At 40.6% G+C, this 27,257-nt stretch overlaps 2 protein-coding genes and 1 pseudogene across 2 annotated transcripts; 2 read left to right on the top strand and 1 right to left on the bottom strand.

The window, feature by feature from the left end:
* The window catches only part of LOC130915901 (protein mono-ADP-ribosyltransferase PARP6-like), a 35,002-nt pseudogene extending 33,219 nt beyond the window's left edge, over positions 1-1,783 (top strand).
* Positions 1,784-2,346: 563 nt separating this feature from the next.
* On the top strand, positions 2,347-5,859 carry LOC130915900 (ribonuclease P protein subunit p25-like protein). Its single transcript, XM_057836095.1, has one exon. The coding sequence runs from the start codon at positions 4,247-4,249 to the stop codon at positions 4,850-4,852; it is 606 nt and encodes a 201-aa protein (XP_057692078.1). The 5' UTR covers positions 2,347-4,246; the 3' UTR covers positions 4,853-5,859.
* Positions 5,860-6,277: 418 nt separating this feature from the next.
* On the bottom strand, positions 6,278-26,064 carry fan1 (FANCD2 and FANCI associated nuclease 1). Its single transcript, XM_057837713.1, has 13 exons — positions 24,715-26,064; positions 24,508-24,648; positions 19,483-19,684; positions 19,169-19,402; positions 18,966-19,097; positions 15,350-15,458; positions 15,170-15,289; positions 14,905-15,069; positions 13,897-14,053; positions 9,902-10,005; positions 9,633-9,827; positions 9,404-9,532; positions 6,278-9,334 (listed from the first exon to the last, which is right to left on the bottom strand). Exons 1-13 carry the CDS (start codon positions 25,772-25,774, stop codon positions 9,197-9,199), a joined length of 2,886 nt encoding a protein of 961 aa, XP_057693696.1. The 5' UTR covers positions 25,775-26,064; the 3' UTR covers positions 6,278-9,196.
* Between the last annotated feature and the right edge of the window lie 1,193 nt (positions 26,065-27,257).

Below are 27,257 nucleotides of genomic sequence, written 5' to 3'. Positions count from 1 at the left end.
CATTCTGCTGATTGATAGAAGCACACACATATATTGATTCATCACACAACGTCTCAGTACCTTTCCACCAAGCTACAGTACTATGAGTACAAATGTGTGTTTAAAACAATGTTATCTTGCCTGCTCAGGTAATTCAATCAGGAAGGTTTAATCGGGAAGTGTGACTGTTCAATCACTGACTAGAATAAGGAATTTGCCCGACCGAACCTGCCACGTTGGACAACAAGTGTTGTAACTGTATTTTGCTCATCAACAAGCCCTCAATAAAAGCTGCACTCCTCAGGATGAAAGTCAGAGAAGCTTGCTGGGAGCCACGAGCTCCCATCAACCTTTTTCTCCTGACAGAGTAAAACCTTATCTCTGTCTCCTTTCTGTTCCTCTCTCCGTCCTCCCTCAGGTCTTTTATTATTTTCTTAGTACAGTAGTAAGATTAGACCCAACAATAAAAAATGTAATATTTTATTTCTAGGCCATTTTGCTCAGCCCTGCAAGCCATTTTTCTTTTATCTTTTTAAAAGATGCATGGAACTGCATATGGTAAAGGGATCTACTTAAACCCTGTTTCAAGCATATAATTTGGATATTCTGGTATGAATACACTTCAGTTTTATGTTACGAAAATGTATTCTTTGGATACCTGCAAGGATTGTTTTTTTTTTTTTTTTCCAGATATGGGGGAAGGACACAACCATATACCCACCAAAGAAGAACTGAAGAAACACAATCGCATGAACATAATCCGACAGGTAAATCACTTTTATACAATATTCATATGTTCCTATCGTTTTGCTTTACTTGTTATTTTCTTATTGTTGTAGGATCGCCCTGGCAGGTTTCTTCAAAGCAGGAATCTAAATTGTGTTGCACTTTGTGAGTATGTACTGTTTATATACGGTAAGCAAATATGATCATTTTGAAATTCTGTAATGATTGCTCATAAAATGTATTTGATTTTGGGTTAATTTCAGTCATAACATCGACAGACCTTAAAAAACATGGGATCATCTGAGTGTGTCCTGTGTCCGACCACGTGTGCACACGTTTCCTCTTTGTGTAAGAACATCCTAAACTCTCAAAATCCTTTTACCAGCTTGATTCTTGTGTTCAACACAACACTGATTTTTTGTCGTAGGTACGAAAACGGTTGCGTGGGAGATGTCCACATCTACACCCAGGAAGAAAAAATTCAGAACCAAAATTTAGAGATCATTGCAAACAAGCCCCGCTGAATGAATACCTCAAATCATGAACAACAGATGAGAATTGAGTGGGGCAATAAAAAGAACCGTCAAAATCTGCAAATTTTTATTTTGCATTTTAAACTAGCATACAGTGATGCCTTGACAAACAGTAAAACACAAATAGAAAATGACCGCGCACATAACCCGATGCTGCAAGAAGAGAAATCTCAAACTTCTTATATTGTAGTACTGGTTTTCTTGATTTAAAAACATAAACAACAAAAGACAATTTTGCTAGAAATTGTTGATACTATGGGAAAGCATTTATCAATAGAGCACCTCTGACAAGATGAATGAAAGACAAACTTGTGTAAAATAACATTTTTTAAAAAAATACTATATTCAATTGCCTTCACTTTTACTTAACGTTTGTGATTAAACATTGACTTACAAGTAGTTCAATGATAACTCTGTGATGCCCCGAGGTGGTCTCTATCACTTTCACTGGCACTAAGCAACTTTGAGGAGGGTGGTAGGAACCTTGCCAACACAAAAACTACAAATGTGTAGCCTGCTTTAAGGCATACTATACCGTTCAAAAGTTTGGGGTCTAAGCGACCCCAAACTTTTGAACCGTACTGTACATAATGAAAAATCCCTTATGATACACTTCGGTTCCAAAGTTTGGGGTCGCTTAGACCCCGAACTTTTGAATGGTAGTGTACATCACTTTCCCCTTTCCCCTTTTGCTACAAAGACGAAAGTCGATTTGAACGCACACGTAATTACTGGTATCATGGTAGAAGCTGCAAAACAACCTAAGAAATGAAGAATTTTGTCTGAAAGAACAAAAAAGAGAAAAAGTAAGGCTATCCAGATAAAGGTGCATTCAAGGATTGACATTGGTCCAGCTTTCACTCATTGGTGTAAGCCAGGGGTGTCCAAACTTTTAGCATAGGGGGCCAGATTTGGTGTGGTAAGAATGTGGGGGGCCGACCTTGGCTGACATCCTTTACGTAGAACAATATATTTTAGCAAATTTAAGCAAGCCATTCTTTGTGTCACCTTTGCTTTATTATTATTATTTTTATTTAATAATTTCAAGAATCTTGCAACTAGCCTTTGTGGCGTTCGACTCTCGGGATATTGCTGCTGTGAAATTAAACTAGCTTCAAGTTGCTTCAGTTTCTCGCTGCGTATCTTTCTTATAATCTTGTCGTACATGTCAGCGTGTCTTGTTTGGTAATATCGCCTCACATTGAACTCTTTAAAAACAGCGACTGTCTCTTTGTAAATGAGGCAGACACAGTTGTTGGTCATTTTAGTGAAGAAGTAGTCCAATTTCCACCTATCCTTCAAGTGTCGGCCGTCGTAGTCAACTTTTTGTTGTTGTTGATTGTTGCCATTTTAGAAAATTGGAAGTCAAGCGTCACACGGGGTAATGTTGCTTAGAGTGCTGCTGCTTTTTAGTGGGTAAATGAGGAGCAGCATTTAGTGTGTAAGCTACTTCATTTTCTGGTAGCAGTACTGCTGACCAATTTATTAAGTTGCTGTGCGGGCCAGACGTTATTGATGTTATGACAGAGGCTGAGGGCCGGAGGATATTTGACCATGGGTTGCATTTGGCCCCCGGGCCGCACTTTGGACAGGCCTGAATTAATGTGTAAGCTACTTCATACGCTGGTAGCAGTACTGCTGACCAATTTATTAAGTCTGTGTGCGGGCCAGACGTTATTGATCTTATGACAGAGGCTGGGGGCCGGATGAAATTTGACCACGGTCCGCATTTGGCCCCTGGGCTGCATTTTGGACATGTCTGGTGTAAGCGCACTTCTTTGCAACACTTGAGCAGGTCTTCCATTAGGCAAAACTATTGCTTTTGTCCACTGGCTTTGCCAAAATCACTGAAAACTGAAAGTCATCATGTGTGGCTTTAAGGTAGTTAATGCAAATAAAATTGGCTTGTTTTGTGAAAACACTTTTTAAAAAATCATCAATGAAGTTGTGTTTTTTTATGAGTAAGACATAATCCTAATTGTTATGTGCTATGATGTGCATAATTTCAAATGAACAAAAATCTATACCAGAACTATACACGACCTTCAAATACAAATGAAATATTCCATATCATACTTGCTTTTATTTAAAAAACAATGGAAATCACAAGAGTGTGCTCATTGCTCATATCAGCAAATAACAGGAGATGCATCCCATCCCGTGAGGCAGAAAGGAAACATTATAACACCATTGTGCTTCCATATGAGCCCTGCAGCTGCCTCCCCAATGTACCCCCGCTAACATTGTTGGCATCTGCGAACAAACCTGTTTTGTTGGTTTCACAAAAGAAGAAAAAGTGATAGCTGCTCCAAGGTTTAAATGTTCTCATTGATTTACAAGACTCGCTTTTTCTGGGTTAGCCCAGCAGGCGACTGAATGAGTGAATGACTGAGTAACTGACTAAAAGGAGGACAAATGTCTGAATTACCCCAAAGGAAGACATTTCTTAAATACCATATGGCTCTCTGTAAATAGTGCAATGGACACAAAAAAGCATTAAGGATGGCACACACACTAATTTCATAGAATGGGAACATGAAAACATTTGTAAAATGGTCAATCATTGGAGATTGAAAAAATTCCAACCGTATGCCTCATTGCATCTTGTTAAATTGTGTGTATTCAAGCAAACACACTGAAGCTTCAGGGTCTCACAAAACTTTCCTTGCAAACCCAACAAACAACGTTAATGACGGAATTCAGCCAAACAAAATGTTGCGTGTGCCTTTAAGAGCTCTTTGTACTACTGTACTGTTTGAGCCTAGTGAGTTTGTGGGCATCAGCTGTCCTCCATGCTTTACAGCGCAATGACATCTTTTCCATCACGTCAGAGGGATTAGACGAAGAATCCTCCATTTTCAATGTCATTTGTGCTTTCTGGACAGGCAGAAGACAAGGTTTGGATTTGTGAAACTGATCACTTTTGAAGAACTTTGCAGGAAAACACACCTTTTATTCAAAACTGCAGACTGGCAGAAGGAATTGTTTTTTGGAACACTTTTTAAACAATGACAGAACCTACTTCTCAAACGGTGTGTCCAAGTACTTCACTCAACTCTGCCATCCAGTCTTTATCTCCTATGCCCTATCAGAACAATTTAAGGGAAGTGAAGCAAACAGAAGACAGCGATCCCTTTCCTATTCCAGGACTTGCAGCAGACTTTCTCCACATGAGAGTGAAAGAAGGAAGCAAGATCCGCAATCTACTGCGGTTCGCAATCGCTCGGATGCAAGGAGAAGGGAAAGAAATCCACGGGCAGCCGCAGAGGCAGGTGGTCTTCACAGGCTCGGACAGAGGTGTCACCAAGACCATCACCTGTGTGGAGATCCTCAAACGTAAAGTGGAAGGACTCCACCAGGTATCCAAGCTCTACTACAAGACCATGAATGAGGTTTGGGAAGGATCACTACACAGTGCACCAGGTATAACCATTCAGAGGACAGTACCTGCCATCTGTATTCTGCTCTCCAAAGACCCACTCAACCCTCAGGAGCCTGGATATCAGCCCCCCGAGTCAACCAGCACTCCCACAGATAGCACATGGATATGCAAAACCTCGCTCAGACCGCCTCAGTGCCCAACATCAGCTAAGAGACACTGCCTGGAAAAGTAAAAAAAAAAAATCTGCTCATGATCTTGCAAATTACCTCCAAATAGATTTCTCTACTATACCCACTCTGGTGGCACAAAGGTAAATTTGAATCGATATCAAGAAACAGAACTGGGGAATAGGTATGGGGGTACCCAAAAAGGTGGTTTGGACGTTTTTAATTCCCTTCATTTTCACGAATGCCGCAAAGTCGGTCGAGATGAACTGAGGCCCGTGATCAGTAGCGATAACGTCAGACACATCCCAGCGGGCAAACGGAGGAAAGGAAGTCCGTGACAACCTTGAGTTAGGCTCAGGACTATAATTATTGGGGCATGAGTTCAATTTTCAGATGCAAGGAGTAGAAATGTCATCAGTTTTTACAGTTTAATATACATGTTTCCTTAATTTGTATGTGTGAACTTTAATTCTATGTCGTGTTGATGACCAATAAACGTCTGTGAAAGGAACTTGAGTCTCATATGCCATCAAAATGCACGTGTACACGCATGCACAAATGTATGCACGCACGCGACGATAAAACGCAGCCGTGAAAATTACCGCCTTCATTTTTATTTACCGTGCGATAAATGGACTCATTGCATAACGTGATAGGCTTAGCAACTTCAATAAAACATGTCGTTAGTTAATTAGATGGACTTACAAACTGGGTGACGGCGCTTTAGGTGTTCATTAACGGTCGACGTGAAGCCAAGCTTGGCATTGAAGAGATAGGACGACAGTGAACCCTCCTTTGTTTCGTTGAAATAAGTCAAGGTTTTGGCCACTCTGCAGCGCTTTTTTGGCTTTGTGCCGCTTTCCCTGCTTGCATACCAAGGGTCCGACATTAAAACAATCTCATAATCCCCCCCCTAAAAATTTTCTCCTCGGATCTACACAGTTCACGTAGGTCACCCTTTTTGACTACAAAACAGCGAATTTCGCCGAAAGGTGAGAGATTTTCATGTCTGAAACAGATTTTAATTTCCCGCTTCAGGGCACCTACATGGTGTAGCCTTGAGTGCGCCAGAGCGGGGTCAAACCATTCTCTGCTTATATATATATATATATATATATATGTTAAAGTTTTTAACAGTGTATATATATCGAGTAGAACATAATATTTTATCAGACAACGATTTAAATAAATAAAGAAATATGTGAATTTAAAGTAAAATAAATTAAGGGTCATTCAGGGACCCCTATGTTCCCATGGCCCGGGAAAACATACCCGGTTGCCGCCCCCGTTGACGGGCTTGCCTTTTTTGACTTTAAAACGGTGAATTTCGCCAAAAAGTGAGAGATTTTCATGCCTGAAACAGAATTTAATTTCCTGCTTCAGGGCATGTACGTAGAGTAGCCTTGAGTGCGCCAGAGCGGGGTCAAACCATTCTCTGCTTAGACAGAGTGGGGGGGGGGGGGGGCGTTGTGCAAAAAAATGGAAATAACATAGATTTGAAATATTCCATATGTTAAAGTTTTTAAGTGTTTTCTGAGTGAATCTCAGATCCATGCGGGCTCCAGTAGGTCTCCTGCAATATTTGCGGCAACAGTGGTGTAATTCAATGGAAGATTAATCTCAAAATCCACCTTTTGCCACAAAACAGTAAAGTTTGGTGGTGACAAAATCATGGTCAGGGGTTGCATCCAGTATGGGGGTGTGCGAGAGATCTGCAAGTTGGAAGGCAACATAAATAGTCTGAAATATCAACAAATCTTAGCTGCCTCTTACATTCCTAACCATAAAAAGGGACAAATTATGGAGCAGGATGGTGCTCCATCGCATACTTCAACCAAGATCCTCCAGGACTGGCCAGCCCAGTCACCAGACATGAACATCATTGAGCATGTCTGGGGTAGGATGAAAGAGGAAGGATGGAAGACGAAACTCAAGAATGTTGATGAACTCTGGGAGGTATGCAATACTGCTTTCTTTGATGTCCTGATGACTTCATCAATAAATTGTATGAATCCTTGCCGAACAGCATGGATGCAGTCCTTCAATCCCATGGAAGTCATACAAAATATTAAATATTTATCTCGCAGCGCCACTGCTTAATTCGCTTGTAATGTAACATTTTTGTATTTGAAGTACATTTTATGTTCATTTGTCACACTACTTTCTGTAGGCGACAAAACTTTTGTCTTGCCAAAATTTGACCATTATGTCTTCATTAAATGATAAATCTTTTTTCAGTGAAACAAATGTAGTTTTGTACATTCAACATCATTTGGGAGGGTCTTAGCTTTCATATGAGCCATTTCTGAAACCAATTGAATAATTAAAAGTCAGGTTATTAGCAATTGTTTCTACAAAATGGATAAGCGACAAGACTTTTGTCAGGGAGTGTATGAATTCGTATCCCTCCATTCCAAAGTCTGCTCCTTTTTCAATATTTATCCATGTTTCTGAAATTGCAATAATATCAAAATGTTCTCTAAAAGTATTCAAATAGTCTTTAATTTTCTTGAAATTTGCATACAAGCTTCTACTGTTAAAATGAATAATTTACAACTTCCCCATATGTTTAATGACCTTATTATATTGTTCATCTGTGTAATAGCAGCAGCTTTTGTCAATGGAAGAAAAAAAAAATACTGTCCGGATTCTTCATCTTGTTCTAAATCCAAATTGTGGTGATCGATGTACTCAAAACTTTTCAGTTTACGTTTCCCGCTGTCGCGGATTATCTGTGTAAACTGGTTCCTACTGTATCCCTAGATGAGTAGTAAGTTCTAGCCGTGAAACCATAGCTGTTACTGTATGTTTGCCACCTCCGTATCCAGTCCAGTCTTGATCCGCTCCATCCTATGTTGACACAGCAATCCGTTGACGTATACTAATATTTCTCCAATTCAGTGATATTTCGTATGCAGATTACTCTTGCTTCCTCGGGCATCCCGTTCAATTTTATGAATACTTTGCAACTTGAAGTCCACGTGTTTTGTATTTTTCTCTGTTTTTTAAGTTGTCGCGCTTTCCAGGCTATATCAGAGTTATGTTTGGTTAGGTGCTCATTGACGAAGACATCCGTTCCTTTCAGCTTTCTTCCTTGTTTCAATAGGGCAATTTTGTATTATCACCATATATCACCATTTCGATATTTCATCACACCCCTATTTTATAGGGTAGATTACAATTTTTGGGCATTTAAAACAAATCTGTTAGAAGCTCGGTCATCCGGGAAGGGCTCGGAGTAGAGCTGGTGCTGCTCCTCCGCATCTAGAGGAGCCACATGAGGTGGCTCGGGCATCTGAAGTCTCCTGGACGCCTCCCCTGTGAGGTGTTAAGAGCACAACCTACTGGGAGGAGGCCGCAGGGCTGACTGATGACACACCGGGGTCACCATGTCTCCCAATTGGCCTGGGAACACCTTGAGATCCTCCCGTAAGAGCTGGATTTCAAAGCATTTAAATGACTGACCTATAAAGGGTTGGTAATAAAAAAATAAAAATAAATAAAAATTAAAAAAAAGGTCAAGATAGGCAACTTGTGTTATTTTTTTCTCCCGATACGAGCAGTCACTCAGTTTTTTTAACATATGGTGCAGTGACTCAACTCACTTCACAACATGTACTTGTAAGAGTTCAATGTTATTCATGAAAGAAGGTATAAGTTGCTGTGGACATTCACAGTGGATATTTATTGTCAAACTAAAGTAAAATTACATTTGTAAACCAAATTGCTTATCCTTGAGTATTCTATCTTACTTTTAATGCGTGTATTGCAAAAATGTGAATCCGTCATATATTCTTTATCTTCTGCAAAGAATGACAAATTACTGGTAGTACTGGGGGGTTGAAACTTTTGTCTCAAAGTACAGTGGTTTCTTGACATACGAACTGAAATAATTCCTTGACCATTCTCATAACTCAAAACATATCTTCTTCTAGATCTTAAATCTTAGATTTTTAAATTCATCTTTCATCCCGGAATGTCTCTGACACAAGTTGTAGCATAATACGGAGTGACATATTCTAAAATGATGATATTCGTGTCAGCGATTCTTTCTCATCTGTGTTGATATTTGTTTCGAGATGAAATATCTGGGCCACAATGTCAGAGAATAGAAAACCACCACCAGCTTTGTATGAGCTCTGATAATCTTGAGCTGAAAGCTTTTTTTGTGATCCTGGCTGTACTGAGTGATGATGTTCCCTTTTGTAGCAGCAGTTTCTTAGATTAAAAAAAAAAAAAAAAAAAAAAGGCACAATGTGCGTAACACACTATACTCCATTTCCACTCTACAATCCATTCCCTGCAGCTGAGATAAGCAGTCTAGGTTAATAGAAAATAATAGGCATTGAAGTATTTTATTTCAGTTTTAGACTTTTCTTTCTCATTTCATTCTCCCGTTTTCTGTTCTTTTATTCCACTCGAGAGCCTTTGGCTCCAGTTGCCACCACATGACACACCTCCACATCAGCCCCAAGTTTTTGCAGTTCATCCAGCCAGATCTGTTGCTTCTGAGACAGACGGTCATTAGGCCCCTTCACCTCCACCAGCTAAAACAGCAAATGTCACCAATTTAAATACTCTACACCACCGCATTTACAGTGTGTGGTGAATCTCACCTTGTAAGTATTACTGGATGTGTTCCACACAACGAGGTCAGGCAAACCTCCACGACAGTGCCGGAAGTCTTTCGCCATCCGTGCTATGACTCCCGCTAAGAAGGCTCCACCCATGCAAGACACAAGAGACTGCAAACAAACACCACCGTGGTTCATTTATCATGACATAACAAACAGTAGTCTTTTAATACAACAAAATTGGACTTCAGCATATTTAAAAACAAAGTACCTGGGCTTGACTGACTGAGGAGAAACGCTCCCAGTTGGCGCATGAACACACTTTACCCTCCTGGGCAGTCCAGACATCCTCCAACATAGCATGCAAAATATCTACCGAAGCGTCATTAATTAGCTGTACACGGTTATCAATTGCCTCTTTTCGGTTCTTGTAAAAGCTGTCAGTGTAGAAGTCTAGTGGGCATGCCTGTGACAGATCGAGAAAATAAACATGTGAAGATGTACAAATAAAAAAAGTTAAGCACGTGGAACATATTATACCTGGTACACATTTCGGAAAACGTCCGGTATGCCGTCCATAAAAATGATGTCCCACAACAGAAGAGCAAAGAGCGTTGAAAATGTTGAGCCCTCTCCGTGGATTCCTGTTTGATTTTTTGTAATGGCAGAATTTATTTCGCCGCTCACCCAGCGCGAAATACATAATTCCCAAAAAGTTAACGCTATTAAAAGGCAACTCTGTTTGACGTCGCTGTTAATGTCATCGAATGAGTTCAAAAAGGTACAGTGTATCACAAAAGTGAGTACACTCCTCGCATTGCTGCAGATATTTCAGTATATCTTTTCATGGGACAACATTGACAAAATGACACTTGACACAATGAAAAGTAGTCTGTGTGCAGCTTATATAATATAATTTAGGGCTGCAGCTATCGACTAGTGTTGTTAATTTTACTTTAAAAAAGTAATTAATTAGTTACAAATTACTTCTCCCAAAAAGTAACTGCGTTAGTAACTCAATTACCTGAATGTAAGAGTAATTAGTTACTTGGCAAAGTAACTAGTGATAATTTTCTTTTTTTTTTTTTCTCTCAAAAAAAAAAAAAAAAAAAAAAAAAAAACAGGTCACGCAATGTGAAGTTTAAAGGGTTTGGGGGACAATTGCCCCTAGCCCAATTCTTTACCCTCCACTTAACTAGACACAAGGGTGTTGCGATAACTAGATAGTAACCTTTGCTATGTGTGGAAGTCATTTAAAGTTGTGAATCAACCGTTAAAGTTGTTAAAATTGCTCCCGTTATTGCATTAGTTCCCTTCTGTCTACTTTAAACATGTGTGTTTTAAAACCGTTTCATCATTTAAAGATAGATTTAAGTTAAGATTTTGCCGATTTAGGAGCATTTTAGATTAAAAAAAAAAAAAAAAGGTTACTTATGTTCGCTAGGAAGGATCTCCATCAGAGCCTTCCTGAGAGGTCTACTGCTTTAAGATGGCGGCTGTTTACTAACGCATGTAGTCCTTAAAACATGTTGCCAATGCAGCTGTGTCTATCATTTGCATCTAGTTCTATAATATGATATCTACCGTGTCATGTGGGCGTAGTTTGTCGGCTATGGCTACAGTCAGGTATTATTGGAGCCAACCATCGCGGTTGCAACGGCGTCCTCCCCACTCCTGCTCTGCTCTCGTCTCCGTGAGTCTGTCTCTCTCAGACTTTTTTTATTCAACCAACTTAGTAACGTATAGTAACGCATGCCTTTCCCGCGTCAGTAACGCTAACGGCGTTGCCAAGATGAGAAAAGTAATTAATTAGATTACTCATTACTGACTTAGTTACTTAGTAACGCCGTTATATTCTAACGCCGTTATTAACAACACTGCTATCAACTATTTTAGTAGTCGATTAATCGATGAACTAGTTAGTTCGAATATTAGAGTAATCTGATAAGGAACATGAAAAATTAAAATACCTGAGTTGAGCCTCAAACAGTAAAAAATAATTAAATGAGGATCTATGTACAACAAAAGAACAATTGGCTAACTTACATAGCAAAAGTCCGCTAGCTTAAATGCTATAAAATGCTAACTTTTTTTTTTTTTTACAATGCTCTCAACAAATGGTTCAGACTCATATTCCCACAAAAAATCGTCTAAATATAACTATAAACTAAATAACAAATGCATTACAAAACATTAGCCCAAACAAAAACTTAGCTTACGTTGGTCTTAACAAGGAGCAGTTGGATTCAGCCATGTGAAATGAGGCAGACCAGAGAGCAGTGTATCCACCCTTATCAATAAAACTAAATGTAAACACTTTCAAAATAAACCATTTAGGGCTGCAGCTATCGAATATTTTAGAAATCGAGTAATCGACTGAAAATTTGATCAATTAATCGAGTAATCGGATAAAACATTTTTTTTTTAGGTAAAGAGCAATTATAAGTATACATGAGGAAAAAAGACATCTAATCAAATATTGAACCATTTTCAGTCAGTCAATGTCTTTATTTTCGATGTACATTTGTTGAAAACAGCTAACAACAGCATCTAAGACGTGACTAGAAAAAAAAATTCACTCCTGTCACTCAAAAAACTTCTAGATCTTATAAAAAAAAAATATATATATATATTTCTTACCTAAAAATGTAATTACGCTTGATAACACACATCACTTGAAAGCTACGTGTTTTTCCCCACGTGTTTCAATTGAATTTCCATTTGTGTCAAGCTATTTTTAAGTTCTAGTTAAGTTTTAAGTTAGTCTAAACTGTAAGTACTGATAGGATTTTGAGTTTTTGCAGTGTTCAAAATAAATGTATGATACCTGCTGTATTGGAGCACATTAGGGACCAGTGCTACTTGGTGTTTTATTCAGCAATGACTACTGAGCTAAAACTGACAGTTAGCTTTATTATGTTTTAATTTTACACCCTCATCACTCTACAGTGCTGTGTTTTTAGTTTTATTTTACACCCTCATCACTCTACAGTGCTGTGTTTTTACAGATTAAATAAAGCCTGTATGTAAAACACGTTAGCCACGCATGACATTGGTCATAATCAATAGAAACCTAGCCCTCTGAAGGGCTAACGTTACGTGAGCGAGCGACAGTAACATTATATTTATTTGCGATGAGAAGTCTATTGCTTAAAGATGGCGGCTGTTTACTAGCGCTGCCCAGACGCGGCCGAGTCTGTCATTTCGCATCTCGTCCTAAATGCAAGGGATATCTATGAGACGCATCGAACACTACCTGCTACCAAAGTAGCATTATGTGGGCGTAGTTTTTAGCAACGTCGGCGTAGTTTGTAGCAGCTGTCGGCTGCGGTAAGTTTTTTTTTTTTTTAAATTATTGCTTCTTCCTCTACGCGCGTGACGTCAGTGTGTTGTCCCGCATTAAAAGTAGTCCGGGCAAAACGTGATGCTTAGAGCTGGCAAAATTAAAAGATTCCTCGAGGTGAATAAAATTACTCGGATCAGTTTTTAAACTCGAGTTACTCGAGTATTCTTTCAGCTCTAATATAATTAAATTTGTTTTCCCCTTAAAATAACTCAAAATATAGCCATTAATATCTAAACCCCTGGCAACAAAAGTGAGTACACCCCTTAGTACATACGCACATTCCTAAATGTCCAAATTGAGTACTGATTGTCATTTTCCCTCCACAATGTCATGTGACTCGTTACAGGAGTGTTGTCAGCATTGCTGCAGAGATTGAAGAGGTAGGGGGGTCAGCCTGTTAGTGCTCAGACCATACGCCATACTCTACATCAAATTGGTGTGCATGGCTGTCACCCCAGGAGGAAGTCTCTTCTGAAGACGTTACACAAGAAAGCCCACAAACAGATTGCTGAAGACATGTCAACAACGCACATGGATTACTGGAACCATGTCCTATGGTCTGATGAGACGGGCGGGCTTTCTTGTGTACCGTCTTCAGAAGAGCCTTCCTCCTGGGGTGACAGCCATGCAGACCAATTTGATGTAGAGTGCGGCGTATGGTCTGAGCACTAACAGGCTGACCCCCCACCTCTTCAATCTCTACATCAATGCTGACAGCACTCCTGTAACGAGTCACATGACGTTTGAAGGGAAAATGACAAGCAGTACTCAATTTGGACATTTAGGGATGTACATACAGTGGGGAGAACAAGTATTTGATACACTGCCAAATGGGTTTTCCCATTGGCAGTATATCAAATACTTGTTCCCCCCACTGTATTTACTAAGGGGTGTGCTCACTTTTGCTGCCAGGGGTTTAGAGATTAATGGCTATATTTTGAGTAATTTTGAGGGGAAAATAAATGAACTCTATTATATAAGCTGCACACAGACTACTTTTCATTGTGTCAAAGTGTCATTTTGTCAGTGTTGTTTAAATATCTGCAGAAATGCGAGGGGTGTACTCACTTTTGTGATGCACTGTATTTAATCCGAATTTCATCGTTGGAAGTTTTCTTGTAATTGGCACTTCAGCCATATTGTCAGGTATTAAACTTGCTTCTATGTCCTACGTAATGCTGCTGCTTACCTTGGTCAAAGCCTTGCAGGTGGTAATGTGCTAAAGACAGTTCTTCTACAGAGCATATTACAGTTCCGTCAGTGCAATTGTCCCCATTTGATGGTAGCAGAAACCGTGATTTCCCCATGCCTCCTTCATGGGGAAACAACTGTCCTCTGATAGTCACCTGCGGACAGAGGTCCAAAGTTCCAAAGGTTGTTAAGAAGTCTTAAAATGTACATTCCACGCTAGGGGTGTGACAAAATATCGAAATGGTAATACATCGTGATTCTTTGTATCCCAAAAGGTTATCGATATGCTCCTTTCAAGAATCGAGATATCGTTTTAAAAAGGTGTCAATTAAAAAAAAAATAAAAGTCTGCCATTGACGGTGCTCGACGCCCAATCCATTTTGACTGGGAACGTTCGTTCATTCAAAACCAGAGCATTCACAGTCATTCAGTCCGATTTTCGGGGCATTTACAGGTCACTTCCTTTTCATTTTAGGGCATTTACAGGTCATTTCCTATTGAGTTTGAGTCACTGCCTATTCATTTGGGTGATTCCCAGGTCACTTCCTGTTCTGTAACGCAAAATAAACAGCAAGCAACCCATAAAATACCCCCAAATCAACAGGAAGTAATTGAAAATCAACAGGTAAATGACCTTAAATGGCCCAAAATTACTCATTGCCTAGCATTGGCTGCCACTGATGGCCATAGACGTTCAATCCGTTTGAAGTGGGAGGGATGGCAGCGAATCAACGAATGTTCATTCGCTGCCACCCTCCCAGTTCAAATGGATTGGACGTCAACTAGTGATAAACTCATTCCAACTCACAGCAGAAGCTTGTTTTTCTGTTTGTTAGTTTTTTGTAGAATATCCTAGAATGATTTCCTGACCAATGTATCGAAAACCGTTGTATCGCTATATCGTCAGATCATCGTTATCGTGAGCTTTGTATCGCAAATCGTATCATATCGTGAGGTACCAAGAGGTTCCCACTCTTATTCCACGCTATATTGAAATCATACCCACATGTCTGACATCCTGAACATCGACAGTGGGCAGATCTCTGAGCTGCAGGCGGTACTTCTTGAAGCTGGCGGATTCTCTCATCCTGAAAGCTCTTTGATGGAGAGACAGCTTATGTCCTGTTCGCACAAGGGGGTCGGACAACCCATCTCTGATAGCGCAGATAGCCTGCGGGGCATCAGAGGTGACAACTCAGAGCTGTGTCACAATGAACAGATTTAAAATTACAAAAAAATAAAATCAATGGGCAACAACTCCATGCACTCACTTGTTCAGGTCTTTTGAGGTGCTGTTGAAGGTTAAGCGCCAGTCTGTCCCACCAGCGCCCTCGACTGTCAAGACAGTAAACATCCTGGAGCAGTAAGGATCGCAACTCGTTGACAGCCTCCTAGGATATTAAAAACAAGTTAGATTGTAGAAAAAGAAAAAAAAATCTGGGGAAACAAACTTCATATCGACGTAGCCGCTGTAATATCTCCACGCCTCTTGACAATATACGAGTGTAGGCCCATCCTGTAGTGAAACTGCGTAGGAATATTGGGAGCTCCTTGTGGTGACTAAGGAAACACAGCAATATTAAATTAAACCCAGGGTAAACAAATGTAAAAGATAAAATATTTCAAACTATTATACTATGGCTGAAAAGAGTACAGTAATTGAATTTACATGGAAATTGTGAATATAGACATTGCAATTTTGAAATCGCCAAGGCCATGATATATTTCATGTGCCCTTGATTGATCAAGAATCTGTTGTGCTAACTAAAAAGATTGCTAAATTCTGAACTATTTACATCTCACATTTAAAAAATAATTAACTCATTTGCTCCCAAAAACGTATAAATACGTTCTATTTTTAAATGCTTCATTGTTCCAAAAACGAATTTATACGTCTTTTGCGTTTTTTTTTTTTTTTAACAAGAAGCATCTATAGCTTCCGCTCTATCCGAGAAACAAAAAACAAAGCTCCAAACCCGTTTTAAAGCAATAAAACTGGCCACTGGAGGGCAGTAGCGCATTTTGTAGGGATGTACGATATCCATTTTTTGAAACCGATACCGATATCGATAACTTCCTGCTCCTCAAGGCCGATACCAATATGATAACCGATAATATATACAATTTTTTAATGCATATCAATCGGTCAATATCGTTGACAATGTGTTCCCCTGAACAATGAGCACTGATCTAAAACAAACATAAACCCAACAGGTATTGTGCTTTGTCGGCAGATAAAACATTTGGTGCAACGGGAGAAGAGACTTTTGTGGTCTTGGTCCATGAAACAACCTTCTTAGCCTGGCAATTATAGAACAGCAAGCCTATCAATAACCAAAAGGCCTCTCAATAACTTGAAAACATAACACTATAAAATGCAAACATTTGCTCATTGCCATAGAAAGTTTTATACGTAACTCAGTGAAGGAAAAATACGGCCTCCAGAACAGTAACAAAACTTTGCATACTGGCAAAACAGGAGTGGAAACAAACGCACATCCCAATCCGACACCAAAAATATTATTAAAAGGACCGATACCAAATATTGTTATTGGATTTATTGGGATGACGTCATAATTCCTATTATCGGACCGATAATTATCGTGCGCCTCTAGCATTTTGTAAGACCCGCAACCCGATTCAGCAGCAATGAAAGGCCGGGCAGCACGGTCGGAGCGCTGGTGGCATGATGCCAGGCAGCGGACGACCGAACAAAACAACTGAGAGGACGCCTGGAATGCCAGGCGCTGGACAACCGAGCAAAACGACTGGGACCACCGTGTAGCAGACTCGTCAAGCAGACCCCAAAGAAACTTCAAAATAATCCATCTTTGTGAGACAGACAAAGATGAGGGAAAAGTTTACACGGCTGACGCAGCAACAACGGTGTCATCTCGGCGACACCAGCGTCATCTCTCAGTAGTAATGTGTACATAAATTGTTGCTTTGTTATCAAAAGCTCTATTTGTCTTGATCTATATATTTTGTAAAAGGAAAACATTCATAGCTGTGTTAAAGTCAAAGTTATGTTTGAAATGTATGCATTTACAAAAAGCTCATTTTCTCCGTTTTTTTCATCAGAAATTGGAAAATTGCTCAACCTAAGCTATTTTCTAATGCTGATTTCTAAACAATGGAAAAAGATATGAACTTACTTTTTTTCTGATGAAAGAAGACAGTCTATCTTTCTTTTGGTGGGCTCCATGTTTATATAGCAATAGAATAGAATTTTCTGTGGGCCTTGCAAAATCAGTCAAAATTCAGTAAAACGGCCGGGAGCGAAGGGCCTTGCTCTGGTGAAAATGGCTGGGAGTGAATGAGTTAACATAGATACGTATGGCAGCAAGCATCACTGCACTCCAATTTTTAAAAACTGCATAACACTTGAGTCTACTTACATTCAGCGTTCAGTTCTATATTATACTGTACATAAACACAAATATTTCTCATATTTTGTTAATCCGTGCTAGTGGCAGCACTCTGTAACAACAGATCAAAACTTACTTGATCAAAGTGTAGATCAGCTGTCTCTCCGAACAATACTCATTACTATAGACCCCATTCACGTGACGTCACAACACCGCCCACCTGACTTGTGCCGCCATATTGTCCGTCAGCTCATCGTGTTTACATATTACCGCTACGTACATTCCTCCTATTACTGTGTGTTTTTCTGCTTGTCTAAGGAATCACCGCCTGGTAAACGAACCCAAAAACCTTCCTGACAATAGTTAACATTGATTAATCAAAATGGTGAAGGCATGTGTGGCGGTTGGTTGCAATAACAAAGAAGATAAAATAAACGGTCATTTTAGTAGTTATTGTGTGCCCATTGTTAAAAGGGCAAATCTCTAAAGCAGCACGGTTTGTTTATCTCGGTCCATGATGCGTTTGTGTCGACAGCCGTCAGACAGCGGCAAAAACATCGATAGTCGTGATGCCAACACAATCGCAGACATCATCAGACTGAGACAACGAAGCTCGTCGCCGCAGCAAGAAGGTGAGCGCGCCGACTGGTGTTGTGCCGAAAAATAGCCCCCCATGCCCCCCCCCCCCGCGTGAAATGTCTCCCCTGAAGGGAGCGCCCACATGGAAACGACTTTCTTGTACCGTGAATATGTATTATTTTACTCTGAACTAATAAATCTTGTACTGTGAATATGTATTATTTTACTCTGCTTGAACTAATAAATGTCATACCTGTGTGATTGTCATTGGGATATTGTCGTGATAACCTGTAGACTAATACATTTCTGTTCAAAGATGGTTATCTGGCCCAGTCCACGATTTGTTACTAAAATATAGTGCGAATATTTTGTGTAATTTAATTATTTAAAACTGATTTTACAGTCGTAAATCCATTACTGTAATGCGTCCATGAAAACATTTGATGTTTTCACTTCAATAAAGCTTATAAATAAGCGCTCCCGTCAGGGGGGACATTTCACGCGGGGCGGCTATTTTTGGGCACACACCGGCCCGTTGTCGAACTGCCGATCAAGTTTCATTTTACAATTGTGACAACGGTGACGCTTAGCTGCCTAAATGTCGGTTTATATTCGGGCCGGTGCCGATTTTGGGTACCCGGCTCCTCGTCGTGACATAAACCGGAGTATGATTGGAAATTTTGTAGTCTCAGGACGAGCTCTGATGCACGGGACGGGACCGGACGGGAGGAAACATCGATTTGGGCATCAAATATGGATCTGGTGACTGGATCGACCGAAGCTTTTCCAAATAACGGCGTTTATGCAACTCATCCAATGAGTTTACATCATCTGAAACACCGAGGCTTCCCTAATTTCCAAGGGAATCCACCTTTTGAAACTACGATCATTGACAATACGGACACACAATGACGGACAATATGGCGGCACAATGCAGGGATCACGTGATTGTGTGACATTGGTGATTGGGGTCTATACTGGAAATAGTTCACACTTTTTAAAAAGCTTGGTGACTTCTGATTTAGCTGCTGTGACATTCAAAAAACTTCATCAAATTAGTCAACAAAAACAAAACAGAACACTTAACAGTAGTAAATTATTTCACCAATGCTGTTCTCACCTGAGGTCACAACTCATCTTCAGGTCCTGCCAGTCATTCTTGGCTGTACTGTAAAGCTCCAGAGCTTCTTCCCAGTGGCCTGCCTGCATAGCCAAAGTCACCTCTTGCAAGACTCGCATGGAAGCTTCATATCTGACAGGATTGTCATAGCCATGAGGAAAAAAATAACATCACTCACACCTCAGAACACACAAAGGGCTCACCTGATAAGGTCCTCTCTTTCCCGAAACACCTTCACAGTGCGTTGCACGGTGTAATCTGGAAAGGCCAGGCGTCCCGAGTTGACTAGCAGGATGGTATAAAGCTGGCTTTGCCCGCCCGCTGCCAAATCCTCGTCATCCATAGAGTCGGTCAAGGAGAATAGCAGAAGAATGCGAGAAAAGACAGCCCGAGGACCGCGGCACAAACGCACACAGGAACCTGCGTAATGCTTTGCTCTTTAAGAAAAACAGTTTAATTTGGAGGGTTAGAATGGGAAATGAAACTCTAACTGTAAAACGATATTGCGCTAAATCACCTTCTTAAGATGACTGCACCAATGTTGTTTTGAGCCTGACTTGAAGAGAAGAGTGACTTTTGCTTGCTCAGCCGGAGAAGCCCATCCACTAGCTGTTGTTTTTGAGTCCCGGAATTGCCCAGATGAAAAGTCTTCGCCAGTGCTTTTAGCTCAGGTGCTGGCAACAGATCGAGAACTTCCTCGATATTGGACAGATCATTCTCTTAAAAAAAAAATTAAGTTGTATTAGCCAATTTTGCTTTACAGTAGACACATAACACATTATATTTTAATCAACTTGAAATTTTCTGTCTCCAATGCATTCCTTCCACCTAGCTTGCACTTGTTGTTCCTTAGGTCTACAGTAAAATTGAAAAAGGATTGAAAATGATGACAGTAAAACATCGAGGCTAAAATTTAGTTTTGACTTTCCTTTCTTGGATTCAAATTATTGAAGTAGCTTGTTATTGTTAAACTGTCATATCATTAAACCACAGTCATGCTAGTTGTGACCTACACATTAAATCCCCTTTTCGGGTTTGCTACGTCCCTATCATAGCCATTGTGACTTAAATTTTAGTAGACAAAACGGCAGCGCATTGAGATGATTGAAAATTTCCGGATTTATCCATCCATCCATTATCTTCCGCTTAGTCCGGGGTCGGGTCGCGGGGGCAGCAGCTTTAGCAGGGAAGCCCAGACTTCCCTCTCCCCAGCCACTTCAGCCAGCTCAGCCGGCGGGATTCCAAGGCGTTCCCAGGCCAGCCGAGCGACTTAATCTCTCCAGCGTGTCCGGGTCGTCCCCGGGGCCTCCCGCTGGTGGGACATGCCCAGAACACCTCTCCAGGGAGGCGTCCAGGAGGCATCCGAACGAGATGCCCGAGCCACCTCAACTCGTTCCCCTCAACGCAGAGGAGTAGCGGCTCGACAACAAGCCCCTCCCGCGTGACCGGGCTTCTCACCCTACCTCTATGGGAGAGCCCGGACACCCAACGGAGGAAACTCATTTTGGCCGCTTGTATCCAGGATCTTGTTCTTTCGGTCATGACCCACTTCGTGACCATAGGTGAGGGTAGGAACGTAGATCGACCGGTAAATCGAGACCTTCACCTTTTTCTTCAGCTCCTTCTTCACCACAACGGACCGGTGCAGAGTCTGCATCACTGCAGACGCTGCACCTATCCGCCTGTCAATCTCCCGCTCCCTCCTACCCTCACTCGTGAACAAGACCCCAAGATACTTGAACTCCTCCACTTGGGGCAGGATTTCATCCCCGACCCGGAGAGGGCATGCCACCCTTTTCCGGCTGAGGACCATGGTCTCGGATTTGGAGGTGCTGATCTTCATCCCAACCGCTTCACACTCGGCTGCGAACCACCCCAGTGAGAGTTGGAGGTCACGGCTCGATGAAGCCAACAGCACCACATCATCTGCAAAAAGCAGAGATGGAATGCTGAGGTCATCAAACCGGACACCCTCAACGCTTCGGCTGCGCCTAGAAATTCTGTCCATAAAAATTATGAACAGAATCAGTGACAAAGGGCAACTTGGCGGAGTCCAATCCTCATTGGGAACGAATTCGACTTACTGCCGGCAATGCGGACCAGACTCTGATACCGGTCGTACAGGGACCGAACAGCCCTTACCAAGGGGCTCGGTACCCCGTACTCCCGGAGCACCCTCCACAGGACTCCCCTAGGCACACGGTCGAACGCCTTCTCCAAATCCACAAAACACATGTAGACATGTTGAGCGAACTCCCATGCCCCCTCGAGGATCCTGTCAAGGGTGTAGAGCTGGTCCACTGTTCCACGGCCGGGACGAAGACCATACTGCTCCTCCTGAATCCGAGATTCGACTTCCTGACAGACCCGCCTCTCCAGCACCCCTGAACAGACTTTACCAGGGAGACAGAGGAGTGTGATCCCTCTATAATTGGGAAACAGCCTACGGTCCCCCTTCTTAAAAAGGGGATTTATCTTCTTTTATATAAAAAATGCAATAGCAATCAAAATGTTGTGTTTTCAAAAGTGGAAATAAATATTTTGCATTTAGTTCCCTTGTAAAGTGCGTATGACACCAAAAAAGCATCCCTGATAGCAGACAGACATTGAAAAGATGTTGGATCAACATTCCGCTGTCGATCTTATATTGTTGCATTAATGTCACTTTTGCACCCTCAATTAATGTTGTTTCAACGTTGAAATCCTTACAAAACTTAAATGTCATTTTGATTATTAATAATATTGGAACAACGCTGAATTAATATTATGCTTTCGACCAAAGCACCGGCTCATCCATAATCCAGTGACTTTTCAATCATATTTCCTGGTCAATCACAAATAAACTATTTGTCAGCATTAGTTCATCAACTATAAAACAATGTGAGCCCAACCATCGCCTGACATACCATAGAACAATGTTGTTTCAACGTCACTTGATGTCAAAAATTTCAATATCAACCATACTGACGATTTTGATGGAAAATCAACGTTTATTCAATGTCGGTCTGCTATCTGAGATGTTTATTTCATATTTCACGCGGTGTTTTATGCTCCTGAATAAAATGGACCACTTGGATGTGTGTTGAAGCTATCGTTTTATATATTTAGTTTTTGAATCCCGCGCCATGAAAATGATTGACTTACACCTTCTGTCACGGGTTTAGGACAAAGGCGAATAGATCGATAGAATAGATCCCCTCAGACCCAATCCTGCCATGTTAGTTGCACAACAACTTCACACCGCTCTCTTACTGTTTGTCTTCGCCGTGTAGTTAAGCATGAATTTACGCCATATTCATATTGACCATGAGGCAGCTACGCACTCCTCCGACGTCGGCCGGTTTGTCCGGTGGTACTCTCCAGCTACTTTCCCGGCGAGCTCTCCTGTCCGTAGCGGGGCAACGAGCTGTAACTTGCCCGCCGGCAAGCCAATCGACAACCCCGCCGCCGTGTGATATGAGCCAAGCTAGTTTTGTGTGATTTTTCGCTTCAAAAAGCGAAAATAGGACTTTTAGACATGACTCGGTTCGGGTTAGCATGTCAGCTAGCTGTCACGCCTCTTGGTTTGTTTACATTCTCCGAAGCCGGGGCAGGGAAATGACAAAAGCCTGATTAACTACGGTGGCATTAAATATCGTTCGGGAGGTGGGACAGTTAAGATGAAGTCGACAGTTTTGACCATCATGGAGTAATTTTGCCATGTCGTACTGAATAAATGAATCTTTATTATTTCATATTCCATTTAGCACAAGACTGTTATTTGTCATGACCATACCACTTATTTAGCAATTGGGGAAAAATACTTGGTAGAAAAGAATATCCTGTAAAAATATTGGAGTAGAGACTGCAACAATTACATTTTGCGGGTGTCTTTGTCGCATTTTCCTCGTTCTGAATAATTCCCCCTCAATGGGCTAAATTGTAAATCAGATGAAACCATTACCCTGCCGACGTCATCCACCTGTTGGGGATGCTAGAGCCCTATAATGGTAGGCGTGGCTAACCGGCAGATTAAAGGGTATGAAAACGCAAAGGGGGTGTGAGACATCAATAGAACCGTTATGTGCCAAGATAACAAACATTGATAAAGTTAACAAAAAAATCGATCACAATAATGAGCAATTATCGAAAATAGATCGAAAATGACGAACATTTCCGAAAGTGTTCCGGAAACAGCCGAATGGGGCGGAGACGTCATAACAAGGAAACAAAAGGTCGAGGCAGGTGCCATCGTTGTTTATCCACGAGAGAGTTGCGTTCGTGTTTTATCAAAAAATTACTAAAATGGTTCAAACCTGTCATGCTATGTGGTTTACAAATAGCCATTTGTCGCAATGTAGTACCCATGAGTTCCCGAACGCGAGAAAAAGAGCTGGACTACGCAGACAATGAGTAAAGTTAATCAGTGCTAAGAGGGCAAATTTTGCAGACCCAGCCTCCGGCACGGTTTTGTATGGTGCGCATTTTACATCTGAAAGCTATACGAACTATGGGCAAATGAAATCAGGATTTGCTAAGAAATTGCTGCTGAAAGCAGATGCGGTGCCCGGTGAAAGAGGACGATGGCTGGCTCTGATGAGACCACCTCACCACCCCGGGCAAATTAAGGAGGGAAATGGCCAGAGTGAGTACTCTTTTATAATAAAAAACATATCACGCATTTGATATAGGACTGGACACATGTATAAATTATCGCTCGTAAAATATATAGAACAAATCCTCTAATCCCATTCATATTTGTGTCGGTTGGCAGAGCGAAACCGATGATAGCATATTAAATGATAATTATTCTATACATTACTTTATTTTGCGGTCACGGTGTATCAGCTTCACAAAAAGAAATGCAAAACAAACCATTGGGTGATTCTGTTGCCGCCGGTGTTTCATCAGTGTGATTGCTCCCCTCAATGATCCTTTCATTAGGCTGCATGGGCTTTCGTTTGGGCTCAAATTGATAACCCAAAACACCAAAGAAAGGTTCATAACTCTCCTCGTCACCATTAGAAGAATGTTCGTTACGTCGGATTCGTCGCTGCAAATAGAAACAAAATTGTCCGCCATCATCGCCGCCATTCAGTACTAAGCACTGAGCCGGTTGTTTCCCTATAGTGACGTCACGCACACAATATGCTAGATTTCCGGCATCTCGGAGGCGGGTCCTTTTAGCTTGACAATCGACCTAATTTCTATCATTTTCTTGGTGTTGCAATGTGTGTAATTACACGAAGTGGCATGATATGAATTCAAAAGGCATGCGTTGATGGATAAATGATGGAATATTAGCATTTCCCCAGGTGTTGTCATACCCTTTAAAAGACTCATTTCTCGTCATCTGCGCTTTGCTAAATTGTTGTATATAGTCGAATCGTCTCAAAATATGATTCTAATTCACATAATAATCCTATTTAAGACTTTTTTTCTCCTGTCGTACGCACTTTAAGGGCTGTATGTTCAGTACACTATCCCAGAACTATCCCATCGTGCTCTGGGAGCAATTCTGAAGCATAATCTTAATCATATCATAACCAGTAATAGCTGTTACCTGTCTGCAAAAGGCCTGTTTGCACTAGTTCCTGAGCAACAGGCCCCAAGTCACTGGATATTTCTTCATAATCCAATTTATCCACTTGAAGCCACTTCAGTTTCCGCTGAAACAGCCTCACATACAATTTCTGTCCTTTGACTTTAAAGGAAGAGGACAAATACATATTAGAAACAAGGTATTACAACATTTTATATTTGGGCCTACCTGAGAGCTTCTCGAAAGCCTGAACCAGCATCATGTCATCTTGGTTGAAAAGGGCTCTGTCATCCTCGTTCTCCAATACAGCCTGTAGGACTGTCTGGAAATTGCGGAGGTAGTAGGGGAGTTTTTGTGGTGGTGAGGTGTCGTCAGTCTGCTCACTGTTGCTTTTCTCAAACACGTTGACTGCTTGTAAATGGTCGCTACTTTGAGAGGACTTGTCTAAGCTTAAACAGGGATCACAATCAACAGAATAGGGTACTTGAGTTTTCATTTTCAAACTATCCCCTTCCTCTCTAACAATCAATGCTGTTTCCGTCGAGCTTGTTCCCTCACGTTTTGGTTTCTTTATTAAATTAGCCACTTTACCAATGTCAGGTGTCTCCTTCTTTCGTTTGACTTTGGAGCACATTTCTGGTTTAGGGTCTTTTTCCAAATTTGACAGACTTGCTACTGCTACTGTCGTTGTACACATCTCAGCATTAGTCACTGGCAATTCGATGGCTGTTTTTGAGTCTTCATTGCTTTCTGAAGCCAAGCTGGCAAGATTTTCTTTCTGAGAGTTGCTAACATCTTGCAAAGAGTCTTTAGTCAGATCAGGGCGTGCATGCCTAACATCTGCAGATGTTCTGTCATTTCTTCTTTGGGATGTTTTAGACAACCTGGAAGAGATACTTCCCAAATCCAGCGTTCTGACGACAGTTCTGCTGCAAATCTCCCGAGACGCATTCAAAGAGGTTCTCGTCTTGAAATAAGGGCTTGTCTCGGTTTCTTCTTCAAACTGTGGATCCCTTGAGGACTTCCTGCTGGGTGACAGCACAGTGTTATCTGCTGATGAGGCTTGGCTGTCTGCTCTTTCAAAGTTCTTGCACTGCAAATCGATGTGTTCATTGATCCTGAATCTGGGTACCATTTGACCACAAAGAGGGCAGGAGACTTTGGGAGGCCGCGGGTTGCAGAAGAACGTCGTGATGGGAGTTGTGTTGACATCAGCGCCGCATTTCTTCTTGTTCTTGGACAATGACAAACTCCGTCTGGGTTTGTTTTTGTCTCTTTTGTCGGCCATGCTAAACGACAAAATAGGGGTGTTTCAAGTATATTTTCCCACAACTACTCGTGAAGAATCCGCTGCTATTGCTAACGCGCACATTTCCCGCTCGCCTAGGGGCTAAATGAGCTCGAAAAAGCGGGGATGGCGGGATGCTAAACTCTCAGTCAACAAGGTTTAAGCCAATGTCTACAAAAATGACCAACAGAGAAGCTGGACGGAGGAGCAAAAATGTTGTACTCATTTGAAGCATCAGTGCTACACCAGAAACGCCATAGTCAGAGTTGACAAGCAGAGCAACGAGAACATTTCAGGCCATAGTAATCGAGCAAACACACATCGATATGTTTACCTTTCTCCCATGCTCAATTGATATTCGAGTATATCGATATAATTAGTTTTTTCCCCGGCGAAGTATAAGAAAACGTTCTTTTCTTATTACTGTATATTAGTATAATCTTAGAATGTAACTATTTTATTTTTTGGTATACATACATATATGAAGGTATATCTATATCTATGTATTGTTTGTATATATAAACACACACACATATATATGGGGCGCCTTTGTAAAGCAGCACATGCTGAAAATGACATTTTCTCAAATTTAGCGCCACATAGTGTTTAAAATGGTGTGAAATTTTTAGGGTCACTTTTTTTTTTTTTTTTTGCACATTTACAACATTATCTAGCAACTTAAAAATTTATTTTTAAATGAGAAGTTTTGGACCTCAATGTTTAAATCCAGAACCAAATATTTAATTTAAATCTTAAATGTATATCCTATTTCCTAAATGTTAAATCAGGAAACGGTCGGAACTAAATATTTAGTTTAATATGCAAATTCACATGGCTGGAGACCGGAAGTAACAAAATAAAAGCTCTTGGAGCAGCTCAGACTGTCTGTTTACGTTGCTTGAAAATGAATAAAACCTACTCAACGGTGGCAGTTTGCTCTTGGACATGAGTCATTGTGATAATAACAATATATAGGTAAAATACATATTTAGGAGAAACTATTTAAAGAGTATTTTGTGTGCTCCAGCTTTTATTTTGTTACTTTCGGTCTACAGTCATGTAAATTTGAAAATTAAGCTAAATATTTAGTTCCAACCGTTTCCAGATTTAGCATTTAGGATATAGGATGTAAATTTAAGATTTAAATTAAATATTTATTTCTGGATTTAAACATTCAGGTCCAAAACGTCTTATTTAAAAAATCATATTTAGGTTGCTAAATAATGTTGTAAATGTGCAAAAAAAAAAGGTGACTCTAAAAATTTTAACACCACGTTTTCAACACTGTGTGGCACTAAATTTGAGAAAATGTCATAATTTTCAGCATGTGCTGCTTTACAAATATAAATATATATTATATTTATTATATGATATTATTTATTATTATTATTTATTTATTTATTTATTTTATTATATTATATATATATACACACATATACAATATACATATATAATAATATATTAATATAATATAATAATTAAA

Source organism: Corythoichthys intestinalis, chromosome 5 (genome assembly GCF_030265065.1).
Source record: "Corythoichthys intestinalis isolate RoL2023-P3 chromosome 5, ASM3026506v1, whole genome shotgun sequence".
NCBI lineage: Eukaryota > Metazoa > Chordata > Actinopteri > Syngnathiformes > Syngnathidae > Corythoichthys > Corythoichthys intestinalis.
The sequence above is the reverse complement of the archived record's forward strand: the minus strand, read 5'-3'. Positions and strand labels throughout refer to the sequence as shown.

What these genes read in the sequence shown, in the direction of transcription:
- LOC130915900 (XM_057836095.1), top strand. Translation starts at nt 4,247, where the DNA reads ATGACAGAACCTACTTCTCAAACGGTGTGTCCAAGTACTTCACTCAAC.
- fan1 (XM_057837713.1), bottom strand. Translation starts at nt 25,774, where the DNA reads ATGGCCGACAAAAGAGACAAAAACAAACCCAGACGGAGTTTGTCATTG. An exon ending in AAGATGAGTTGTGACCTCAG is followed by an intron (nt 15,459 to 18,965) that starts GTGAGAACAGCA and finishes GTGTTTCCTTAG; the next exon opens with TCACCACAAGGAGCTCCCAA. An exon ending in AGCGGCTACGTCGATATGAA is followed by an intron (nt 15,290 to 15,349) that starts GTTTGTTTCCCC and finishes TTAATATCCTAG; the next exon opens with GAGGCTGTCAACGAGTTGCG.